The sequence below is a fragment of the Podarcis pityusensis genome (assembly GCF_964106645.2).
Source record: "Podarcis pityusensis genome assembly, chromosome: 2".
NCBI classification, from domain to species: Eukaryota; Metazoa; Chordata; class Lepidosauria; order Squamata; family Lacertidae; genus Podarcis; species Podarcis pityusensis.
Window position 1 is genome coordinate 61,357,087 of NC_138029.1, and position 23,844 is coordinate 61,380,930.

The 23,844-nt window shown below is 41.2% G+C and overlaps 1 protein-coding gene across 24 annotated transcripts in view; it reads left to right on the forward strand.

Moving 5' to 3' along the window:
* Positions 1 to 23,844, forward strand: part of MYOT (myotilin) — a 53,373-nt gene that overhangs the window by 23,680 nt on the left and 5,849 nt on the right. For 15 of the 24 annotated variants that reach the window (XM_080996281.1, XM_080996298.1, XM_080996299.1 and 12 more), the window contains 7 exons: positions 677 to 818; positions 3,092 to 3,115; positions 4,133 to 4,252; positions 5,354 to 5,615; positions 15,357 to 15,521; positions 18,321 to 18,477; positions 20,515 to 20,616. In XM_080996281.1, the coding sequence (XP_080852407.1) occupies positions 677 to 818; positions 3,092 to 3,115; positions 4,133 to 4,252; positions 5,354 to 5,615; positions 15,357 to 15,521; positions 18,321 to 18,477; positions 20,515 to 20,616 (972 nt within the window). Of the gene's footprint in view, positions 1 to 676; positions 819 to 3,091; positions 3,116 to 4,132; positions 4,253 to 5,353; positions 5,616 to 11,908; positions 12,295 to 14,926; positions 15,522 to 18,320; positions 18,478 to 20,514; positions 20,617 to 23,844 lie in introns of those variants that run through there. The other 9 variants (XM_080996301.1, XM_080996286.1, XM_080996292.1 and 6 more) reach the window with 8 other exon arrangements.

The following is a 23,844-nucleotide window of genomic DNA, read 5'->3' on the forward strand; positions in this document are numbered from 1 at the left end:
TCACAGGAGGCTGGTTGCTAAATCTCTGTCCCAGGGTTTGATTGCTCTACAGTATAGGAAATGGAATGCTGGGCTAGACATCCTTTGCAGGGCTTTTGTGTTAATCTGTTTCCCCTTGGAATCTATCTCCAGATGCCCCCTCTTGTTCAGTGATATATCTTTGAAATATTCTCCATATTTCAAAAAGTGAAAATCTGCAACTGCTAGAGGTTTTATTTACAATTAAGTGGTATACAAATTCTTTTAAATAATACTGTTCATTTCTTCTTTATTTTGACAATCTCTATACCATTGAATTACAAAAATCTATAAGCAGTGTACCGCCACGGGGTGAGCTCCCGCTGCTCGGTCCCTGCTCCTGCCAACCTAGCAGTTCGAAAGCACGTCAAAGTGCAAGTAGGCGTTTCCGTGCACTGCTCTGGTTCTCCACATGCTGGCCACATGACCCGGAAGCTGTACGCCGGCTCCCTCAGCCAATAAAGTGAGATGAGCACCGCAACCCCAGAGTCTGTCACGACTGGACCTAATGGTCAGGGGTCCCTTTACCTTTTATAAGCAGTGTACAAGAAAATAAAAATCCAATTCCAAACAGTTGATCCCCAGTTTCTCTCTAAGCAGAGTAAGTGTGGGGAAGTCTTATGTCATGCATATTTACAGTACTTTTTAACTCCTTCAGGGTCTTCAAAACATTAGCACTACCAACGGCCAGCTAGTGGTGTTTGAATGTCGAATACGGGCATCACCCACTCTTCAGGTTCACTGGTACAGAGAGAACAATCAAATAATCGATTCTGCAGACTTCCGAATATTGAGAAAAAGTATGTTTCCTGATTTTTAAGAAAACTTCTGTATCTACTACCCAAATTTCCAATTTCAATTTATAAAAGAAAAAAGATTGTTTCTATCCATGGAATTTAACAAATCTAAACAAGCTGTAATCTGCAAAAATGTCTCAGGTTTGTGCACAGTGTTCGGCAAATCCTGTTGAAGTCAATGAAACTTAAGCAGCCAATAGTTGAATAGCACGGCAAACCTAACAATTAAATATCTACTTGCTGAGCAAAATGCAGTTAAATATTGCAAGCTTCTACCATGAAACATGTAGTCTGATACTACACGTTTACTCAGATCTCATTGATGTTTCAAGGAAAATACGCTATTGGATTAATATACGTATGACTGCATTATAACCAGGTGTTTATGGGGTTGTGTGACTGCTGCTGAACTGCATCTCTCCTGTTGGTGTCCATGGTAACATCTAGTAAAAGAAATACATGACTGTCCTGTTCAGCATTTCCCCATTCTCTGCAAGTACCAGCCAATGAATGGGAACAGGGAAAGAGGCGTGCTGAGCCAATGCCTTTTCATGTGTTTTCTTTTGCTAAGGAGAGTTTAGATGATGTTGGGAAGAGACATGTGGATTGGCAGCAGCCAGATGTCTGCATAATATCTAGTTAGCCCCTAAAAAGCTTTTATATTGGCCTTTTGGTAATGTATCTTTCAAAAGTGTGGCCCATGGACTTAGGCTGTGTACATGTGACATTTTATTCTAGAATCAGTGGAGACTATTTGTTTTTTTTCTACATAGTCCACACACAATCTAGATTTTTTTGCCCTTGAAAAGCACTTCTTGAGAAACCAGTTTATTTCTGAAAATAAAAACTCACTGCAGATTTATTCTGCATTACCTCATAGTGTGTCCATTTAGAACAAGATCAAAATACATACAGGTGGTCTTGAGTCTTGGCAGTAGGTGTGTGTGTCCACAGGTGCCCAACATTGTAGGTAGCGTATAGCAAGATTGCAATCACCGCTTCAAGGGGAAGGTTTTCAAACACATATCATGTACCCTCTTTGGACAACAAGATCTGAAATCAATCTAGATTAAGGTTACCAGATTGTTTTCAATGAATCCGGGGAAACTTTTCAACATCAATAGATTTTGTATGTGGACTGATTTGTATGAGGACTGTCCCTGGGAAACGGGGACGTCTGGTAACCTTAATCTAGATTAAAAGCATGTGAAGGACAAGCATGTTTAATTCCAGACTGAGAGAAACTACATTTTTGTGCTGCAAATGAATTAATGTGCTCAAGCAAAATTATATGCAAATGTCTCCTTCTACCACAGATACATACGTAAAGCAACAATTAAACTATTGTGTATTCCTGTTGTTTTGGGGCCTAATGCTAGCCTAGGGTTGACAGAAAACTAATTTTCCTCTACAGCCTCATGGAAGGCCAACAGGTCTAGTAATGCTGGCAGGGAAATAAGTGCTTAGTTGTATCTTAAGGTTCACAGCTTGTGTCTTTCAGATCTTCATTTTCAGTAGGCTTCACTAAACTAGTCTTTCCATTGATTGAAATGCAGTACAGATTGCGCTCTTGGCATAATTTGATTGAAACCTAAGGTCAAAACGTAATAGTATTGACTATTGTTTAAGTGTTTGCTTAAGTGGCTTTGTCCCAAACAGTACAGGAAAATATTTGATATGCACTATATGCTGAGGCACTGGAGATCAGTACTGAATAAGAGCAGCAATCTAACCTCTACTCTGTGCTTTTCCCAGACTTCAAGCACGCTCTCTCCGTTTCAGCTCTTTTCCAACAATGCATCCCTCCTCCAGCCCACCTGCTGGAGGTAAAAACAGGTGGGACTGTGCAACCCTGGGGAAAGGAAGTGGGACAGTCATTAAAATGAGAACAAATGGGTTGTATTGGATGACAAGTAGCACAGATTATAAACTGATAAGAAGGCTATTATGAAATGCTAAGCCTGCATGGCATTTCGAACTGCATCAGTACCAGAATCAAGCCTCATCTCGTATGTCCCTCATATTAAATGACATTCCACATACATCTTCAAGAGGCTCCAGTGACAGATGCGTTTTTCATCAGTGGGACTATCGGTATAGTATATTTATTAGGTTATGTATCTTGCAACAGTATTTACTAGAGTCATTAGAAACCTGTGTATTCAGCTTGTTGAACAGCTCTTACTGCTAGGAACTTTGTCCTGAGCATAACAATTAAGCCATTGTCCATACTGATGTTCACTCTCTCTGTCTGTCTCTCTTTGTGTGTGTTTCAGAGGCTTGTTCATCCCTGACCCCTGGTAAGTAATTCTAAAGGACTAGGCGGGAACTAGTTCCTGAAAACCAGGCAAATCCAACAACTAGTGACCCCAGATGAGAATGTGCATCCAGTCAGTACAATGAGGCTTAGCTGAGCGCAGCAATACAGAAGTGTCCCTGCATCAGTTACAACATGCACAGAATCTGCTTTGGTGTGCAGATATTTCTTGCTGCATCTGAGAGATATTGCTCAGCAAGCTGTATGCTGTATCATCAGTAAGAAATTCTGCAGCCTTCTGTGTAAAAGTGACACAACAGCAAGCAACAAAGTGCACATAATACTCAACTTCTTATATGCCTGTAGCCTAGCTGTACTAGTAAAGAGGTGTGTTGGTGTCTAGCTCAATGCTTTGAAGTCTGTCCCATTTAATTACCCATCAACATTAAATTAATTACTTAATTTAATTACTTGAATTAGTTTACTCCCATGTAAGTATACCTTGAATTGCAGTGGTATTTGTACACAGAATCTAATAATTTGTGTCATTCCTTTACAGCCGTTTTCATTAAGGCAAACCACGTTCTACATTCACCAGCCTGCATTTGTATAGTGGCCTTCTGAGTTCAGTTCTCAAAGCTTGAATGGGGTTAACGTTTGCAGAGGCTTACATTTAGATTGAACACATGTATTCTTCCTGTTTTAAAGGCTCTGCAATTGCTATTTGATTAGACCTTGCCTATTCATTTTATTTTGTCATAACTGAATTTGTTTAAAATCGTGAATTGTTTTTTGCGAACTGCCTTGGGAATATAGTGAACAAAGTGACAACAGAAACTGCTTCAAATTTGTAAGAATAACCATGCCTTAATTGCCAGAATAAACCATGAACTTCGATAGTACTGCCTTTTTACCTGAGAAGTACTTTATTTCCAGCAATAAAATCTCAGTTCTATGGAAAATTAGGTCAATTCCCACTGGTAGTATGGGAGAAATTGTAATATAGCTATGTTTAAAAATTCATTTTTAAGTGTCTCATTCAGGTATTTCCTCCTTCCAGAGGAAGTTTGCACCTTAGTGATTACAGAAGCATTTCCTGAAGATTCTGGAATATTTAAATGCATTGCTGAAAATGAGTTTGGTGCAGTAGCCTCCAGTGCATACCTTTTTGTTTCCCAAGGTAATTGCAGATTCTTCGCCCTCTCAGTTTTGGTGGGAGGGTAGGATGCTGTTTCTTCTCTGGAAGGATGACTTCTATTTCCCACTTGTCCAAAACAGCGTTACTTAAGCCTGGAATAGCTTGTTGCCAGCTGTGCAGCAGAGCAAAATGATCAGACTATATATACACAATCTGAAAGCTAAAAATGATTGTTTTTAAATATATCTAGTGAAGCTTTAGAGACACAACTTGCCTGGTCTAAAAATACTTTCTGAAAACTGAGTGCCTAGAGCATGGGTAGGCAAACTAAAGCCTGGGGGCCGGATCCAGCCCAATTGCCTTCTAAATCCGGCCCACGGATGGTCTGGGAATCAGCATGTTTTTACATGAGTAAAATGTGTGCTTTTATTTAAAATGCTTCACTAGGTTATATGTGGGGTATAGGAATTTGTTCTTTTTCTTCTTCTTCTTCAAAATATAGTCTGGCCCCCCACAAAGTCTGAGGGACAGTGGACCGGCCCTGTGCTGAAAAAGTTTGCTGACCCCTGGCCTAGATAATTAACGGAGGGCGTGTTAAGCAGTTAACATTATAAAAGCTAAGCAAGCCTTGCATTGCTCAGTACTGATAGCCTTGGACTTCCATGCAAGTTGTTCTGAGCTTTCCAAAGAATAATATGTATACTTTGATTTAATTAACTAAATCTAAATCTAAATCAAGGCATATCAATGGAGATTTGTTTGGTGCAATTCAGAGACAGTACAAGATGCTTTTGTGTTTCTTTACAGTCCATGACGTTCTCTCTTTTTTTATTTCTTTAAAAGCCTGCTCTTATTATTGGTTCTGGATTCTGTAATGGATTCCACAAGGATTCCCATCCTTAGTTTCTCTCTTTTCAGATAAGAACTGTCAGTTTATAAATAGTTTTAGTTGTTTTAGTTTCACTCAGAATATGCAAATCCTTTCCATCAAGAAGATACAGTGGAATTTCCCTGATGAGTAAAGAGATTAGAGAGAGAGTTACAATAGGGCTCTTTAGAAATCACTTTCCCACCCCAAACTAGACAATAATACAATGGTGTGAGTCAGTGCTTTTGGTTTTATATCTAAATTGTGCATTTCAGGAACAGAGGAGATTGAAGGATTTGAAGTGGCTCCCTCACTGTCAGCTACACCAGCCACAATGAACGTCCTCTCTACACCAAACAGCCAATGTGTAGGAATGGGAAGTGATGTAGACAACAAACCTTCCAGTGTTACACTACAAAAGTCTTCTGGCTCATCAAGTCCAGAGGAACCTGCAGGTTCCTGGTGGCGAAACTATGGTGACGAGAGCAAGGATTTTAGTGACATTTATGAAGAAACTTCAGATAACTCATATCATAGGTAAGTCAAAGCAAAGATTCCAATAACTCTTCTACTCAACTGTAGGAACTGCTTCCACTATAAATCACTGCAAACAATACCCTCCCCCTCCAAAAAATTACCCTAGATCTATAGGATATGAATGGATTTTGGAAGCACAGTTTCTGGTTTGCCTGCAAACAAATTGGCCTTCTAGTCTAGCCATGCAATTGCAGAGTCAGCTAGCTTTATATGCTCATAGACATTTTAATTTGGATGAGTTAGCCACAAAAGTCAGGCAGGTTGTTGAATAAAGTAAAGGGTAAAGGGATCCCTGACCATTAGGTCCAGTTGTGGCCGACTCTGGGGTTGCAGCGCTCATCTCGCTTTATTGGCCAAGGGAGCCGGCGTACAGCTTTCGGGTCATGTGGCCAGCATGACTAAGCCGCTTCTGGCGAACCAGAGCAGCGCACGGAAACGCTGTTTACCTTCCCGCCGGAACGGTAACTATTTATCTACTTGCACTTTGACATGCTTTCGAACTGCTAGGTTGGCAGGAGCAGGGACCGAGCAACGGGAGCTCACCCTGTTGCGGGGATTCGAACCGCCAACCTTCTGATCGGCAAGTCCTAGGCTCTGTGGTTTAACCCACAGCGCCACCCACGTCCCATTGTTGAATACAGACCCTTTAATTCAGTGGTAGGGTACAGCACAATAATGGTAAGCACAGCTGCAAACATTTTCATCTGGCCACAGATTTTCCAAAATATGACTTAAATTAAAACTAATTTTTGCTCTCTGAGGTTAAAAGATCAGCACTGTAGCAAAAAGAAAGAAATAAAAAGAAAAACCACAGAAAATTATTGTCTATGCATAAAACTAAAATAAATACCTGAACCCATGTCAAGTTCACTTGAGAACTAACACTTCATTGAGATAATATCTTTGCCTCAAGAATGTCTGTTTTCTGTGATAAAAAGCAATGAGTTGTTCAGTTGAGTGGAATATCCTATCTTTAAATTTGGTAATCAACATTTTAAAAACAATTACCTGTTCTGAATGCACCACTACAAATGAGCCAAGAGTTCCTAGTGGAATGATTTACACCTCTATAAAATTAATTTCAATAGCATGGCTACCTATAAATTAGAAATTTTTTAAAAAAACTGTTTCTTTTAATTTTGGTGACACCAAATTTTGATTTGGTTCTTAAAACCAATTTGGTTTTTCTATCTAACATCGTATCATCTCAGGGTGGCTTACAATATAATAAAACAGGAAGACAGCACTATGATAAGACTTAATTCAATGAAACTTATAAAAGCAGTATAAAATATGGAACCACAACCTGGGCTCTTCACTTGCCCAAAGAACCACAATTCATGCTCTTCATTTGCAATAACAACATATTTCCTGATAATCTCCCAAACCCCCTGGCAAACATGAGTTTTCACCTGACACCAAAATCCCAATGCCAGTCATGACTCTAGGAAGAGGATATTCTCTTGCTAGGGTGCCACCACAAATAATGCCCTATCCCATGTCCCCACATAATGCACTTCAGCTGATTGGTAGAACAATGAGAAGGGCCTCCACTCCAGAACTAAAATAATGGGCAGGCTGATGCAGGGAGAGGCATTATTCAGTTGTTTAGATCCTAAGATGTTTAGAACTTTGTGGGTATACACCATCTCCTTGAATTCCACCTTCACCTTCTTCTTCTCTTCTCTGGCGATCACTCGTAGCAGCTGAGTAAGATTGTCTTCCATAAACACGGTTTTAACAATGAGTCCGTAAGTGACTGTGGAGGCCAATTCTGGATCCACACGTCCTTCCACAGTGGGGACATTGGTTCCGGGCAGGAGTTGATCACGGTGTAGATTTGCCAAGCATGCCTTCCTCTTAGCACGTTTCTCCCTTGCATCCTGAGTTCAAATGTCTTCAAAGCCCATGACACCTTTGGTAAAGGCTGTTCTCCAATTGGAGCGCTCTCAGGCCACTGTTTCCCAATTGTTGGTGTTTAGTATAAAATGTAGTATACATTTTTTTAGATTTGGCTTGAGACAGTCTTTAAACCTCTTTTGTTGACCACCAGCATTACGCTTTCCATTTTTCAGTTCGGAATAGAGTAGTTGCTTTGGAAGACTGTAATCAGGCATCCGCACATGACCAGTCCAACGAAGCTGATGTTGAAGAATCATTGCTTCAACACTGGTGATCTTTGCTTCTTCCAGTACACTGATATTAGTTTGTTTGTCTTCCCAAGTGATGTGTAATTTTTTTTTGGAGGCACTGTTGATGGAATCTTTCGAGGAGTTGGAGATGGCGTTTATAAGTGGTCCATGATTCACAAGTAAGGTTGGTAGGCAGCCAGTAATAAATTGTCCAGATCATAAAGAAGAAGGTATATCTAGGTCTAGTATAACGTTGTGAAATATTTAAGCCTGTAAATTTGTGTGCTTTGGACTGGCAAAATACATTATGCATTAATCCATACATGGGATGTTATTGGAATTCTTCACAAGCCTAATTGCAAGGGAAATGATTGAATAAGGAAAATTACAAGGGAAATAACTGAATAAGTCTCCAGTCCTATATACTTACCTGGGAGAAAGTCCCATTGAACTTAATATGACTGACTTCTGAGTAGACATGTGTAGGGTCTTCTGGCTCCTTAAAAAAGATTTATTGTGTGTCATAGCTAATGTTGTAATAAGCCTTTAAGGAACTATGAGACTCTTTAGAATTTCAGAAATCCAGAGTTGTAGAATGTCCTAATTCCTTATGACACCTGAAAGTACAACCAGATCTCTCATGAGGTGGCCGTCATATGATCATAGTAGCAGTGGTTGTTTTCTGTCTCTGGCATAAAGATGTTTTGGGCCAGGCTTTATTTTCTAGTTTCAACATTGTGATGGCAAGTTCAGGATGACTTTTTACAGGGTTGTTTTTAGAAGAGGTAGATACTGGAGTCTTGATTTCTGTATTAATCTTTATTTACACATTAGAGCATACAGGCTTTATGAAGCTGATGGTTATACTACAGTTTCCTTCTATGCCTGCTAATTCTGACTTTTGACTGAAAAGGCTTGGTTTCAGTTACGTAGCCAGTTTCCTTTTCATAATCACTATTTTCTTTAGGTGGAATTTTATGCTAATCGGTACCCAATTAATGCTTGCTTGATAGAATGAGTGTCCAAAGTACTGGTATGTGAGCTTAATTTTACATTTCTAATCAGAACCTTAATACGGTAGTTTTCTCTGTAAAAGATAAACAATCCAAAAAGGAAGTAGGTACTTTTGGTTTACGCATTTAAACTTTTTCCTTCGCTATCAATATAGATCAAGGCAATACTGCATTAACATACTCTTTTGAACTGCAAATTCAGTGAATTTAGGGTGTAACATTGGAACTGTTATTTGTAGTGGAAATTGGGGGAATAAACCTTAGCTTTTTGGCTGACCTCAGTTACAGACAATTTCTCATTCCTGTTTGTTCCTGGATGGAACTTCTCACCTCCTCCAGTTGTAGCACAGAAGTTGTTATTCTTCTGTAGCTCAAAGCAAGCAGCTCAAAGCATGCAATGTGAAACTGCAGATTAAATGGCTTAAACCTAACATGTTTATTCAGAAGCAAAGCCCAGCAATTTTCAGTTGGCTTTACTTTCATGAAAGCATGCTTAGGTATGCAGCCCAAGATAGAACTTTTGGACAGGAAGTGAACATGCTTTACTACAGTGGAGAACGTATTGGATAATGCATGGAAAGTGATATTTGTGACCGGGTTGCATTTGGACCTAGTTTAAAGGTAAAGGGACCCCTGACCATTACGTCCAGTTGTGGACGACTCTGGGGTTGTGGCGCTCATCTCGCTTTACTGGCCGAAGGAGCTGGCGTACAGCTTCCGGGTCATGTGATCAGTATGACTAAGCCGCTTCTGGGGAACGAGAGCAGCACACAGAAACGTTGTTTACCTTCCCAACGGAGCAGTACCTATTTAGGGAACCTGTTTAGGGAAGCTTTTAATAGGTTATTGTATTTTAGTGTTTTGTTGGAAGCCACCCAGAGTGGCTGGGGAAACCCAGCCAGATGGGCGGGGTATAAATAATAATAAATAAATTATTATTATTATTATTTCTCTACTTGCACTTTGACGTGCTTTCGAACTGCTAGGTTGGCAGGAGCAAGGACCGAGCAACAGGACCTCACCCCCCCGTCACAGTGATTCAAACCACTGACTTCCTGATTGGCAAGCCCTAGGCTCTGTGGTTTAGACCACAGCACCACCCATGTGCCTAAACCCAGTTTAGTGCACCCTAAAACAAGGCTGGGGAACCTGTGGTCCTCTGATGGCACTGGACTCCCAACTCCCACCAATCTTTACCACTGGCCATGCTGCATGGTACTGATGGGGAGTCCAATGACAACTGGAGGGCCAACGGGTTTCTCAGAAGCCAGGCACTACCGGTATATTGTAAAGGCTGCCAGTTTTCATACAAGCTTTGTTTCTTATGATTTGTGGTTGCACAGCTGGACTTTTGTCACTCCAGCATCGTATTAGTGGGATGCTCTTCCTAAAGAGGTCTGCACACCCACCTCAATGCCAATGATCAAACTTGATGATTCAGAAAAGCCTTTGGGGTTATTTCAACTAGGCTGAACCATCACAATGGCTTCTACGGCTTTTTGCTGGCATTTATTTTGTTTTTACCAGTTGTATGGATTTTAAATCAAGTTGTTTGCAAGCTGCTTTGGTCATCCCCCTCCCAAAAGGTGGACTATAAACGTTTTATTAAATTAATAAACAATGCAAGACTTGGAATGCCTTCTAAGCACTGTTTATGAAAAATACTTCTGAGCTCTCTCTATATATTTAGCCATATCTGGAGACCTCAGTGCACATGCCACTAAAAAATAGGTTGGCCTTTAACCAGGGGCATTCTGTGTAAGTATGGATTATAATGCTGCAGTCGAACCCCTTTAAAGGAGTTCAAGATTTCCGTGCAAATCTCTTCGCTGAAATCTAGGCTGGAACTTTTCCAAGGAGGAAGGGAAGAAGCATCGCCGCCTGTGTATTGTGAGGGAAATCCGAGACTAGATGCCCAGAGGAGAAGAAAAAAATCACAAGCCTCTGGCCGCTTTCGTTTTTTCGGCGCCTAAACAAAGTGGTTGTGTGAATTGGGTGGGAAAGCGAGGCTTTCTTTCACGTCTCTCCACCATAAGCTAAGCATCCAGACACCTCGTCGGTTGGAACCGTCTGCCGAGACTCCCTGCCAGGGAGGAAGGTCAGAGGGGTGCTTGAACAAAAGGAGCGCCAGCAGGGCTAGGTTGGAAATCTGATCGGGTGCGACACAATCTCCCCTTGTCTCCGCTTCAGAATCAAAGTCCCCTCGACGGCTGGAATGGGGGTGTGTTTTATTTCGAAGGGGCTGCTCAATTTGCGAGAAGGGCTAATCCAGCGCACTAGTTTATTCTACCTCGTTAAACTCTTCTTCACTTCTGCACCTTCGCGCCTATCCTTCCACAGAGAGGTGGAGCAGCTTCAGGTCGTCCCTTCTCTTAGCTGCCTGAGCCAACCCGCTTTGCAAACGAAATGCCCAGTTAGATCATAATTTTAGCTTTTCCTCCAAAGCCGGGCTTTGGTTCGGAAAGTTCACCCGGTTCAGCACCGCTGTTCTCTTGGAAGAGGCCCGCTGAAGTTGGAGTCAGAGGATCATGTGCAAAATTTAGGCGCAGTTGGCAACCGCGGAGCATCCGGGTGCGCAGGAATGGTAACGCTCCCGAGGATGCCCTTGGGGCGGTGGGATTAGTTCGAGGCTATTCCGGGCTCGGTAGGCTGTGAGCTGCAATTTGCTTTGAATTGTAGTCCCGGTGGGCGTCTTTTTCCCGGCGGGAGGGGGGCCTTCAGTGAGATGGCCGGTACTGCAGCCTCAATCGATGAATGAAAAGTTGTGTTAGCAGTTGGGAGCACTTCTCTTGCAAATGTGTTCTTTTTTCTTTCTGTTTTAAGGGAGCCTTTCTCACCAAATTTACTTTATTTTATTCTGTCCTCCCCCAAATCCACGTGCTATACACGGACATGTTAAAAGTTAGGCTTGCTCCCAGTAGGACATTTTCCCATGCTTTTCTTTCTCCCCTCCCAGTATCGTTGCCCGCGCAGGCGCCATGGGCGGGGACGGGGGCAGCTGCCCCACATCAAGTAAATAAATAAAAATTACTAACTAAACTAACTGACCAATTGCGTCGCAGATAATTTGGTTCTGCCCCCCCCCAAAAAAACGCAAGGCCTCCCCACCCCCAATAAATCTTGGCTACGTCCGTGACAGGCGCCCCCGACCAAGAGACTTGTGCAACGGGTTTAAAGTGGCAAGCGGTCTTTTGCACGCCTACTCGGGAGTAAGCCTGATTGAATCCCTTGGGGTTTAGAAGAATAAATATGCACGATATATCGGCTTGCCTAACAGAATCTCTCGGCAGCCTGTGTCCTACCTAACGAGAGATGACCGTGATAGGGCGGGGGACTTTTATTCTGACACCTTAGCCTGGGTAGGTGGACAAGCGGGCACATCGGATGTCATTATTTGGCAGCAGATAAAAGTCACTGGCCTTATTAATACTAAGCAGAGAGCTACTATGATTGTAGTCTGTGTTAGTGAATGGCTGGCTTCCCCCACCAGCACTGGTTAAAAACACCTCAGGTGATACCATCTTTTGACAACAGGTAAGACTCTTTTGTTCCTCCCCTCCCGCCTTGCTTTTAAACCTCTGGAGCAGTAAGTGCGCCGCTTTAGAGGCTCCCGAGTGCTTAGCATGCTTGTAAAGAGTTAAGACCCACAGAGCCCAGCGAGAGTTTTGAGTAAAAACTCGTTTAGGAACTCGCTGTTAGTAATGGATGCGAGGTGCAGTGGAACCTTCTCTTTTAAGATGAGTTGGAAAGGGAACGTTTTGTATTTGTGCTCAGTAGGATATGTGTAAATGGCAAAGTCAATTATATTAGGATCTCACCGGCTCGGTTTGTTTGGGGTCTGGGGGACACCTTGCAAGCTTTATAGCAGGGGTGGGGAGGAAGGGTAGGTGTTTTAGGGTGGTAGTGTAGTATTAAAGTGTTCAGCCTTCTTCGCCATGCCGACTTGAAGGTGATTTTGTCTTGCATTCCTGAAATGTGCAAAGAGGAAGAAGTAGGAGACTTGTTGCTTTCTTTTTCATAATTATTTACTTAGGGTTGCATCTTCTTTTAAATATCGAAAGGAAAAGGCTTTATACAGCGCACCCCACTCCCCTTAATAATTTGATCTCACTGGGGAATGTATGACCTCATGGAACCTTCTTTAGGTTCTCCTGTGAAAAGAAGACAATGTACTGTATTTACACACACACAAATATATATAGCAAAACAGCTGATCTGGGACTCCACAGGGGGAAGCAGCTGCTATGCTGGTAGTTTTTGATTTGGAAAAATAGCTGATGGAGAAAGGGTTAAGTAGCTCTCCCCCCTACTATTCAACCCTCCTCCTAGAGGTCTTTTCACTAAAAAAAAACACAGTGGCATGCATGAGATTTGGGGAGCTTGCAGACAGGTGCTTGTGGGATGGGTGCTCTTGATGTATGCATTTTTTTTTTTGCGGTTTCCACACAACATTGTTGGTATAAGAATGGCAGCCTGTATTCTTCCCCCAATCTCATCAGGATTTACCCTGTCTGGGTTTAAAATATATCTATACTGTATATCTAATTAAGTTGTCTAAAAATTTGCCAACAACTCAATACAAATCCCTGTCTGGAAGCACCTATGGGGTTTGCTGTACAGGTGGATTTTCCCAGTAACACATTAATTGTTGGTTGTATTGATTTAAGTATTCCCCATAAGCAACTTTCTGAATTTTTGCTCAGTTTAAAAAAAATAAAACTTCCTCTTTATCTATCGCTTACAGTTTGCATATGAAGAGTCACGTTAATAGAAATTGTTGCTAACTAAATCTGTAAATGCTTGCTTCTTGTAACATCCATATGAGCATGTGCCTGAGGGTGGCTATGACTGCTAGTTCAGACAGAAAATGAATTGTGAACATAATCTCCTGTATAAGGTTTATCTTTTGTGGGTTGCAAAAAGTTGTGGTTAATTAGGTAATTCTAATCTATAAACCTTACATAATTAAAGTTGTTTCTGCATATTTGCTGCTCACTGATTTTGGTAGTTCTCTATAAATTGTTGATGAAACTGGACTCTAAATCTGAAAGTGAGGTCTAAACTTTTAATTTCCCAGATGACCCACTAGCTTCCAAGGAACTACTTGGAATGACTACTTGGCTTTAATAATAATAATAATAATAATAATAATAATAATAATTTATAATGTATACCCTGCCCATCCGGCTGGGTTTTCCCAGCCACTCTGGGTGGCTAAATTTATTTAGTTGTGTATATAAATTTCTGTAGGTTTAGCACAAGCCCGAAAAAGGCAAGCTCACTCACCCAATTAATTTCAGTGGGACATCAACAAACATTTTCTGGTTAGAACTTGTATCTATAGTTGTAAAATTACAGCATAAAGAAATCTTGGTTGTTGAGAAGGCTAACAGTATGTTAGTGAGGAGCCATGTTTTGTTAACCCTAATATACTAGTATATTCTGTAACCTTTTTTTAATGAATTCAAGTCAATTTATGTGAGATGCATTAGAGCAGCTCATATACTTTTAGTGTTCTCGGCTTTGAAAAAATTAATTTTTTTCTGACCTGCTTATGCTTTCTTCTGACACACAGCAGCTAGAAGCATCCCTTTTAATGAAGGCAATATTGGTGCTTGTTCATTGTACATACCTTTCACACAAGTTGTGAAGCCTCCATGGAAAATTAGTGTTAACGTTCTGTAATTATAGGTCATTTATGGAACCAAAGTTTTGCTTTGTTTTTGGGGTCTCCAGTAGTTGACCGCTACATTGTATGCTGAGCACTGTGATCATTTATTTAATGGGCTAGTATCTTTTAGTGGTAGCTATAGGGGTAATCCAACAAAAGTAACTCATTGAGTTCCATTGCTTTCAGTGGGTGAGAGGTTGTAATCAACATGTAAATTAATATGTAGTAATACTGTATACTAAAGCAAGTGTATTCACTATTGTATTTTGGAGAGCTGAACTTTCAGAAGCATGTAAAGTGGAAAACTTTTAATAAAGAGTTAGCAGGGGGGAAAGAGGTTAGACAGATATACCTCCAGGATACTTTAGGTACAAGACGTTATGTTTTGTCAGGGTTGGGCAACCATTGGAACCTTCCAGTCTGATAAGTCTACATGACCTTTTGCTAGTCATTGTGGCATGCCATTTATTTTTTATTTGTATTGTTTTCCTAAAGGAATTGCCATCATCAAGACAGCCACACTCTGCTGAGGCAGGGATTCTGTTCCACCCAGGAACCTAGCCGAGAAAGGCCACAAAATTTATCAGCTTATTCTTTCCAGCCACCAACCCAAAGCCCTTTTTTCACCTTCTAAAACACAGGACAATTGTGAAATCTTCACCATGAGTGTCAGTAACCTCCCATCCGTGTCCTCTATGTATCAACCAAGCATGTTTAACTATGAGCGTCCAAAACATTTTATCCAGTCTCAAAATACATATCAAGGGAAACCACAGCCTCCAGGACCAGAAACCTCTACTACGCTTCCAAGCAGGCAAACCAAACAGTCTTCCATTCTAATCCAGCCTTGTAATCCTAATGAGAAGAAGTTTTCTTCCTCTTCATCGCTGAGCTCGCCAATCTCACTCTCCTCACCTTCATATAGTGCTTCATTTCCCGTAACACCTGCATCTGCACAGTCTCCTGCTAGCTCCTCATCTGGGCAGAGGATTTCATCCATGCATAACCAGTCCCCTGCGGCATTCCTTTGCTCCGTGTTGCCCTCCCACTTTGATTATAATAGCCAAGGTCCTTCCTCAGTGGAGTCAAAGTAAGTATGTTCTTTCCCTTTGAAGTATGTGTATGTATGGCTCTTGAAAACCCTTGGCCTGTTTCATCCTGTGCTCCCATGTACTGTACTCAGCTTCAAGTGTTGACTCTGGAGACAGGAGGGGAAACCAGGAATGGCAACCTTGAGAAGTGCCCTTCATTTTGCAAAGTCTGCTTTTGCTTTTCTAAATGCCAAGGGATGGGAGGTATGAGGTATGAGACATGAGACTTCCCAAAGCTTAGTATAAGAGAAGGCAGAACATGGTTGAAAAATAAAAGTAGTTGCAGAATGTCCCATTCTGTTTTTTAGTTGGATACTTAAACCAGGCCCCAAATGCATGATTATATCTGTGCTCTTCACCTCAGTCTCCCCACCCTGGCCTCCTGGTTGGCGTATGACAAAAGCCATGTCTGTTAAGGGATCCTTTTTAAAGACAGGATAAATTATCTTAAGCCAGATACGTATCCCTTACATTTTTCCAGGTTTTAAACATGAATTGTGGCTCTGTCTTTTTGTGAAAATAGGTGGGGGGACTGCTTGACTGATTTATGTGTTGATTGACTTTAGTAGGGCAACCCCCAACAAGCAAATTTGCTACAATCCTAAGCAGACCCAAGTCCAGTTGAACTCAAGAGTTACTTCTGGGTAAAACATGCTTAGGACTGTACTGTTAAATCATAACCAAAGTTAGTCTTTCACTGTGTTTTGGTTTCACCAGAAGCAGCTTAGTCATGCTGGCCACATGACCCGGAAGCTGTACGCCGGCTCCCTCGGCCAGTAAAGTGAGATGAGCGCCGCAACCCCAGAGTTGTTTGCGACTGGACTTAACTGTTAGGGGTCATTTACCTTTACCTTTTTTTTTACTCCCCACTGAGGATGTCTTGAATTTCCGCCCTAGCGATAATTCCTCATAGAGTAGGAATTATTAAGCCAAGCAAATTACACAAAACAAGTGGAATTATTCCCTGCATACAATCTATCCCTCAGTGGAGATATTTCCTGCTCTCCAGTATATTATGGTTTTGATAATGTATATTTAGAGCAGACAAATATATAACGGAGAAAATATATTGTGGGAAATTGAAGAATGAAAACTCTCCCCCGGTCCCCTTAAATTCTTTGAAATGTTTTATTGACAGTCAGCTTTCTTGAAAAACGAGCTTCATACCAATTAGGATAAGTGTTTTGTTCCCAGAATAAAGGACAACTCTTGGTAGTGCCCAGACAGAACGCAATGTTCCACCTTCCTTGTCTCTCCAAACAACCCTTTCTTGCTGTGCTGTGAAAAGCTGTGGCATTCATATTCTGCATAATATCTGAAGGGCACAAAGGAGCGCCAATGGCAGGAGTGTTTCCTAATCATAATAGGGCTGAAATGCAGGTGCTACAAAGGCAAGAATTTGTCTGTAAGGGTTACGCATTCCTGCATTAGCCAGCATAATACATGATACGTATAAAATACTTTGCATTCCTTTAATGCTTTTCATTGTAAAATTGCTAAACATTTTGCCATTATTTAAGTTCTCAGAGGTGGATAATCCTCCAAGACTAGGACTGCAACCCTAAGTATGGATACCTAGAATCAAGTTCTATTGCAATCAGTATGACGGAATTGCAAGTAAATGTGTTCAGGAGTTCAGTGTGAGACAACAGACAGAAGACCCAGTGGTGGACTGTTGGGGAAGTAGCATGCAAATATAGTAGAATCAGGATTCCTGGTGTTGGTGAATCCTGCTGTGAAATTATTAGGAGTGAATTGCCAAGAAGCTCTGAACTAAAAATGCCAAAAAATTCAGGGCTCACAGATTGAGAGCTAATCCTGAGTCTTCCTTCATAAAATAAAAAGATACTCTTGCAATTATCTGTTCAGAGACAGATTCCTTATGTCTCAGTCTTAAAAATAAATCAAAAGTTCAATTTTGGCCATACCGGATGTCTTGTTGGCACATGACTTAGCTCTCTTTTCTATAAAAAATAGTCCTAGGTTGCAGAAAATGAAATGACACAAGTAAGCTACTGGCAGTACAGTGGTACCTCGGGTTACGAACTTAATTTGTTCCGGAGGTCTGTTCTTAACCTGAGGTACTAATTTAGCTAATGGGGCCTCCCACTGCTGCTGCGCTGCCGGTGCCCGAGGTACTACTTCCGGGTTAGTGGAGTTCATAACCTGAAGTGTTTGTAACCCGAAGCATTTGTAACCCAAGGTACCACTGTACTCAATGTATGTACCTATTGAGGCAACATTCAGTATATGTACCTATTAGTATTAAGTAGCTTGGAGAATGCCCAGAAAATAAGGGGCGGACCAATAGCTTGTGCCTTCTTCCAAACATTAATTATAATATGGGGTCAAATATGTGGCAGGTGCCATTGCCACCCAGTAAACTGCATAAGCCTTATTCACATCTTACTTTCATGTAGCATGTTACTGTGATTACTTTAGAACTGGGTCTAAAGTGCCACTTGCTTGGATCACACATACCTGCTACACGTGAGCAGGAACATGTGTGTTTGGCTTTCATCTCAGACAACCATGAGCAGCATGTGGTTGTTTGAGGAAGGAGACACCACATCAGAAGTGTGGCTAGAAGCACAGCCCCACTTGAAAGTAGTTGCAGTAATATCCTGTGCATGAGTAACATGTGACTATGGCTACCAGTGTGTCTACATATGGTGTTGATGTTGCCTTCTGGCACAACAACTGAGTAGCAAGACAAACTTCTAATGGAGCTGCCTTCAGAAGTATGTCTTGTATCCAGCTCTAAATAGCTACCAATTTCACCTTTCCCCTTAAATTAGCAGTTATTCGAAGCCTATGTACAAGAAGCAAACCAGCAGCACCAAACCAGTGCAGAAGACATCTGACAGAGAGATACAAGGAACGAAAGACGCCCTCATTCAAGACTTGGAAAGGAAACTGCGATGTAAAGACAGCCTTCTCCATAACGGGAACCAAGTAAGAGATGTATATTATCTGGCAGAGGGGAGCTTGCAAGTTAAGTGACTGAGCTGGATGGCTCTGAGCTTAGTTACCGTGCAGTTTGTGCATCTTAAGCCAGGCATAGCCAATGTTAACTCCTATCAGTCCAAGCCAGTATGGCTCATGTTTTACTAAAACAAATATTTATTTCATGAATTTTATATATTAAAAACATTAAAAAATCAGCAATAAACTAAAAACAGATTACAACAAACATACACAAGTATACTACACATCTGGGAAGGCTTGTCTAATAAATATGATTTTAGCAAGTTCTAAAAGAGCATGTTGAAGGCACCTGCCTGATGTCAGTAGGCAGGGAGTTCCAAGTGTATGTGATGCCACACTAAAAGATTGATTTCTTACAAATGCAGAATCGATATTATGTGACACCTATAACACCTGTAATGTATGTTGAAACTGCCATTCAAACTGTGTCAGTTGAGAAAGACATTCTCTAGATTAATTTAGGAGTACTTTTAATACTAAAGGCAATCATTTCAGAATTGGGAATGATTTCACTGAAGTGCTGTCCTCCAGAGCTATTGAGCTCTGGCAACAGAGTGGCTTCTTAGAGATAAATTGGCCCTTGAGTCAACAGTGCTTAATTTCTGATCAAGTGCCATTCATGGATGTAATCCTGTAATTTACAGTTGATGCCAAAGCCATAACATGATCAAAGTCAAAGCTAAAATCCTATGGTAAGGATGTGTGAGAGATTAGTTCAACCACCAGGATCTCAACCATCAGAGTATGTCAGACTATGTTGTAGCAGGCAATTAACTACAAGGGTCCCGCTGAAAATGTCACTTCTGTGTTGAGTTTTCCCCTGATGTCAACATCAGCTTACCCTGTATATGTCATTAATGTTTTTCTATAGCAGTCATCTAGGAGAAGGTGAGGGTAGCAAGCACATTATGATTTTGAGTAGATTGAACTGGATTGACACTGGGTACATTGAATTAGACATTGAAAGAGGAGGAGAAGGAACTCCACACAAGGCTGTTACTTGCCACAGTAACCCCATGGTTTTACCTGCTTACACCTATTTAAAAGAAGTGGTGTTGCACTTCGTGCATCTTGTCCCAAAAGGTAATGGATTTGAGATCTGAACCTGTGCACCCATTGAGCTTGCACAGAACACTTGTAGTACACTAACTTATTATTGCTCTTGCTTTATGTATTGGCCCAAGCTGAATCTATCTCAAATGAGTTAAAGCTTCTATTTAACTTCCCAGATCAAGTATTTTATAGTTTATTCATTCATCAGGTAGCTTGAATTGTGTAACAACCATTAGTAATTTGCAAGTACAGTACTCTCAAGCAGTGTGTGTGTGGATATCTGCCTGGATCAGCTGTATGTTTAGTAATAAAGGTAAAGTCCAGTCAGAGTCGATTGGGGTGCAGCGCTCATCTCACTTCAGGCTGAGGGAGCCGGCATTTGTCCATAGATAGCTTTCCAGGTCATGTGGCCAACATGACTAAACTGCTTCTGGCGCAACGGGACACCGTGACGGAAGCCAGAGTGCACGGAAACGCCATTTACCTTCCCGTTGAGTGGTACCTATTTAGCTACTTGCACTGGTCTGCTTTCAAACTGCTAGGTTGGCAGGAGCTGGGACAGAGCAATGGGAGCTCACTCCGTCGCAGGGATTTGAACTGCCAACCTTCCAATCAACAAGCCCAAGAGGCTCAGTGGTTTAGACCACAGCGCCACCCACATACCTGTTTTGCAATAAGTCCTCCCTTGGCCCAAGCCCTGAGAGACATGCATGTGGAATGGAATCCAGAGCTAGTTTTATTCTTGTTAATGTGTCCCTTCCTTGGTTCTCCTGACTGCAGTGAAGAGATCCCCTGAGTAAATCAAGTACTGGAATACTTTAAGGAGTTCATGGGCTTGTCTTTCAGTTATCTCTTCATGTAGTTAGCTCTGTTATGCTGAATAGGAATTAGAAGTTCAAACAGCATTAAACAGCCTTTTCTAACTAACCTTTTCTTTTGCTCTGTGTTTAGCGTTTAAGCTACGAGGAGAGAATGGCTCGCAGGTTACTTGGACCAGAAAATGCTGCATCTGTGTTTGAACCACAGAGTGAAGAAAACATACAGGATGCACAAGTAAGGTTTTTTTTTTAAATATATATATATATTCACAGTCCAGAACATAAATTGGGATTTCCAAAAATAAAATAAGACTGGGGGTTGGTAACTGATAATAGTAATATTTGTTCCTGCTGTCATCCATACGACCTAGCAGAATTTTTTTCTGAACAACATTCAAGGGATGGATATTAGGATTCTTCATTTGAGGAATAAAGATACATTACGCTGCCCAAGACAAGACATGGATTAGGTAACACTTGTGTCCTCCCTCCATAGTTTTCCATGTTACCATGGTAACATAAGGATAAGACCACTTCACAAATGGCCTGTCATGGGTCACTGCAATATGCATAATAAATACATATTCATAATAATAAAGACATATGCAGGTTAAATGTAGGAAAGGAGGAGTACTTATAGCCATCTGTGGGTTCCCATTCTGTCATGACCCGCACCATGAGATGATTACTTCAGCAAGCCCAAGAGGCTCAGTGGTTTAGACCACAGCGCCACCTACATACCTGTTTTGTAATAAGTCCTCCCTTGGCCTAAGCCCTGAGAGACATGCATGTGGAATGGGATCCAGAGCTAGTTTTATTCTTGTTAATGTGTCCCTTGGTTCTCCTGACTGCAGTGAAGAGATCCCCTGAGTAAATCAAGTATTGGAATACTTTGGAATCTGTGGGTTCCCATGCTGTCATGACCCGCACCATGAGATGATTACTTCAGCTGACACGTATAGTTGGCTTGTATAATGGCTAGTACATCTACCTTGCTTCTAGAATTTGCACCGGATAGTGATTCCTTGCTGCATAGAAAATGCTAAATGGTCACCTGAAAGATCCAACAAAGCTGTCAGACCTCTTTGTCTTTCACCTTGAGGTGATTTCTCTCCCACACCGAATTATTGTGACTCAAATATAATTATAAAATAAATCCCAATAGTACAGCAAAATTTTGATCCAGTTCACTGTGGCAGATGCTCATAGTGTATTGCTGCTCAGATGTGGCCACAGTGGCTTTCCGTAGCCAACAGGACACAGGAAGAAGTGGAGTGATGGGAAGAGAGCACACAGAGCCAAGGAAGTTGTAGGAGTGATGCAGAACACAGCATGCAGAAGGATGATGGTGAGCAGAATGGGCTGCACTGTATCACTGAGCATCCTAAGTGCAGATGCTTCTCTTTTTCAGTGGAACAATTGAGCCAGGAAATGCGCTTCCCCTCTGCTGTTGGAACACTGGGATCTGACTGAGGGCCCATATACACTACCAATTTAAAGCAGTATTGTGCCACTTTAAATAATTTTGTCGTTCCCAAAAGAATCCTGGGAAGAGTGGTTTGTTAAGAGTGTTGAGCGTTGCTGGGTGACCCCTATTCCCCTCACTGAGCAATCTTCAAATTAATTTAACAATCAGTGCCTCTTCTCAGGGAACTTGGAGAATTGAAGCTCTGTGAGGAGAAATAGAGGTCTCCTTTAATAGCTCAGGACCCTTAAAAAATTACACTTCCCAGGGTTCTTTGGAGGAAGCCATGACCATGTAAAGTGGTGTGATGCAGATGGGGCCTGAGACAAAGGCTGATCTTGGCCCCACATTACCAGTATTTGCTCCATTGATGTATAGAAAAAGTAGAAAAAATGGGGGGAAATGATTGGGGGAACTATATCTGTGGCCATGGTTAAATCCCAGGTGGAGAATTTATTTTCGAGTATGCTTTGTCCTAGCTGCTGCTGTCAGTGGCCTCTTCAGCTACTGGATTTATGATTTATTGATGGCTGATTAGGATTTTAACTGGCCCAGCTTACTCCCAGTACTGGACAGAGTGGTATGGCAATTAAATGGGGAGAGGAGTGAGAGACAAGGCTTTTACTTAAGGTTTTGGTAGGGTAACAGTTTAAAACAATGGGAAGGGGTTGGGGGGAGGTAACCAAATTTTACATTTAAGTAGCTAAGATAAGATAAAATAGAGAAATGCATCCAGCTATATCTATATTAGATGTTTTCCTTACCAAGACAATACTTATCAATTTGCATCTCCAATTTCCATTTCAGGGTCACTTTTTGATTTTTTTCTTCCACTCCTTTCTGCTGCAGTATCCACCTGCTCCCTAACACTTTTGATTATTCCAACTCCCTTAAAAGTCTTTTCAGCCCTCTTCTATCTCCTTGCAGCTGTTCAACTCTTCAGGTTTTTATCTCTCTGTCTTCCCAACTTTCTGACTGATTACCCCCCTTCTTGGAGTTTAATGGTGTTGAAAGGCTGTAGGAGAGTCTCTGTTACCACCACACTAGTCATAGTGTTATTGAACCTCAGTTATAATTGTTTGAAAATACTTATATCTCTCAAAAACTTCTATAAAGTCTCTTAACACTGGACTCTGAAGACAAATTTGCAATGCCAAGTCATTACGTTTATGACAGGTACCCTATTTTGAACATAACTTATATAAAAGTTATCTCAAAGAAAAACTTTTAAACACAAGGAGGAGAGTTTTAGTTAAGTGTCTATTTCTTCTTTAATTGCTAGGTTACTAGGGGAACCTTTAACCTACAGTATCCCATTGTACAAAATTCTCTGAGTAAAACATCCCCATTTACTTTTAACCTGCCTGTGAGCTTTTGACTTTCCTATGCACAAGAGAGTTTAAAGTGAAAAGGACCATTTTATAAACATCAGTACGAAATAGCTAAAAGTCCTACTTCTTCACAATGTAAAATATTGTCAGATATTATCTTCTAAAAATGCTAGCCGATAGCTCATTGGCGTAGCAAAATAAAAATACCCATGTTAGATAGTTCATGAGCTTACTCTGGTGTAAAGGTTCTCTTGACTGCTAAACCAGTGTTCCAAAATGCAACTATCAGATGTGAAGAACTTGACAGAGTGTTAATATCGTACTGTGTTGGATATACAAATACCTAGAACTGTTAGTGCTGCACTTCCTATAATTAACTGTCCTCATTGCTAAAATGGCAGGAATACCACTGTGCCTGAATTATACCTTGTATTGAATTCAATTACATCTGTTCTTTAAAATGCTAAGATGAGTTGTGTTAGTGAGGGAAAAATAAAATAAAATCCCAGTTGCTCTCATAAAGCCCGTGTGATTTGGTTCTAGTGCTGTGACCTAACAGGGAAAATATTTTCCAGCTTAAGATGTGCTGATTGCCATTGGTACCCTTTTATGAGTGTGCACAACAGTGTGCTCTTGCCAATACTTGACTCTATTCCTGGTCAGCTGA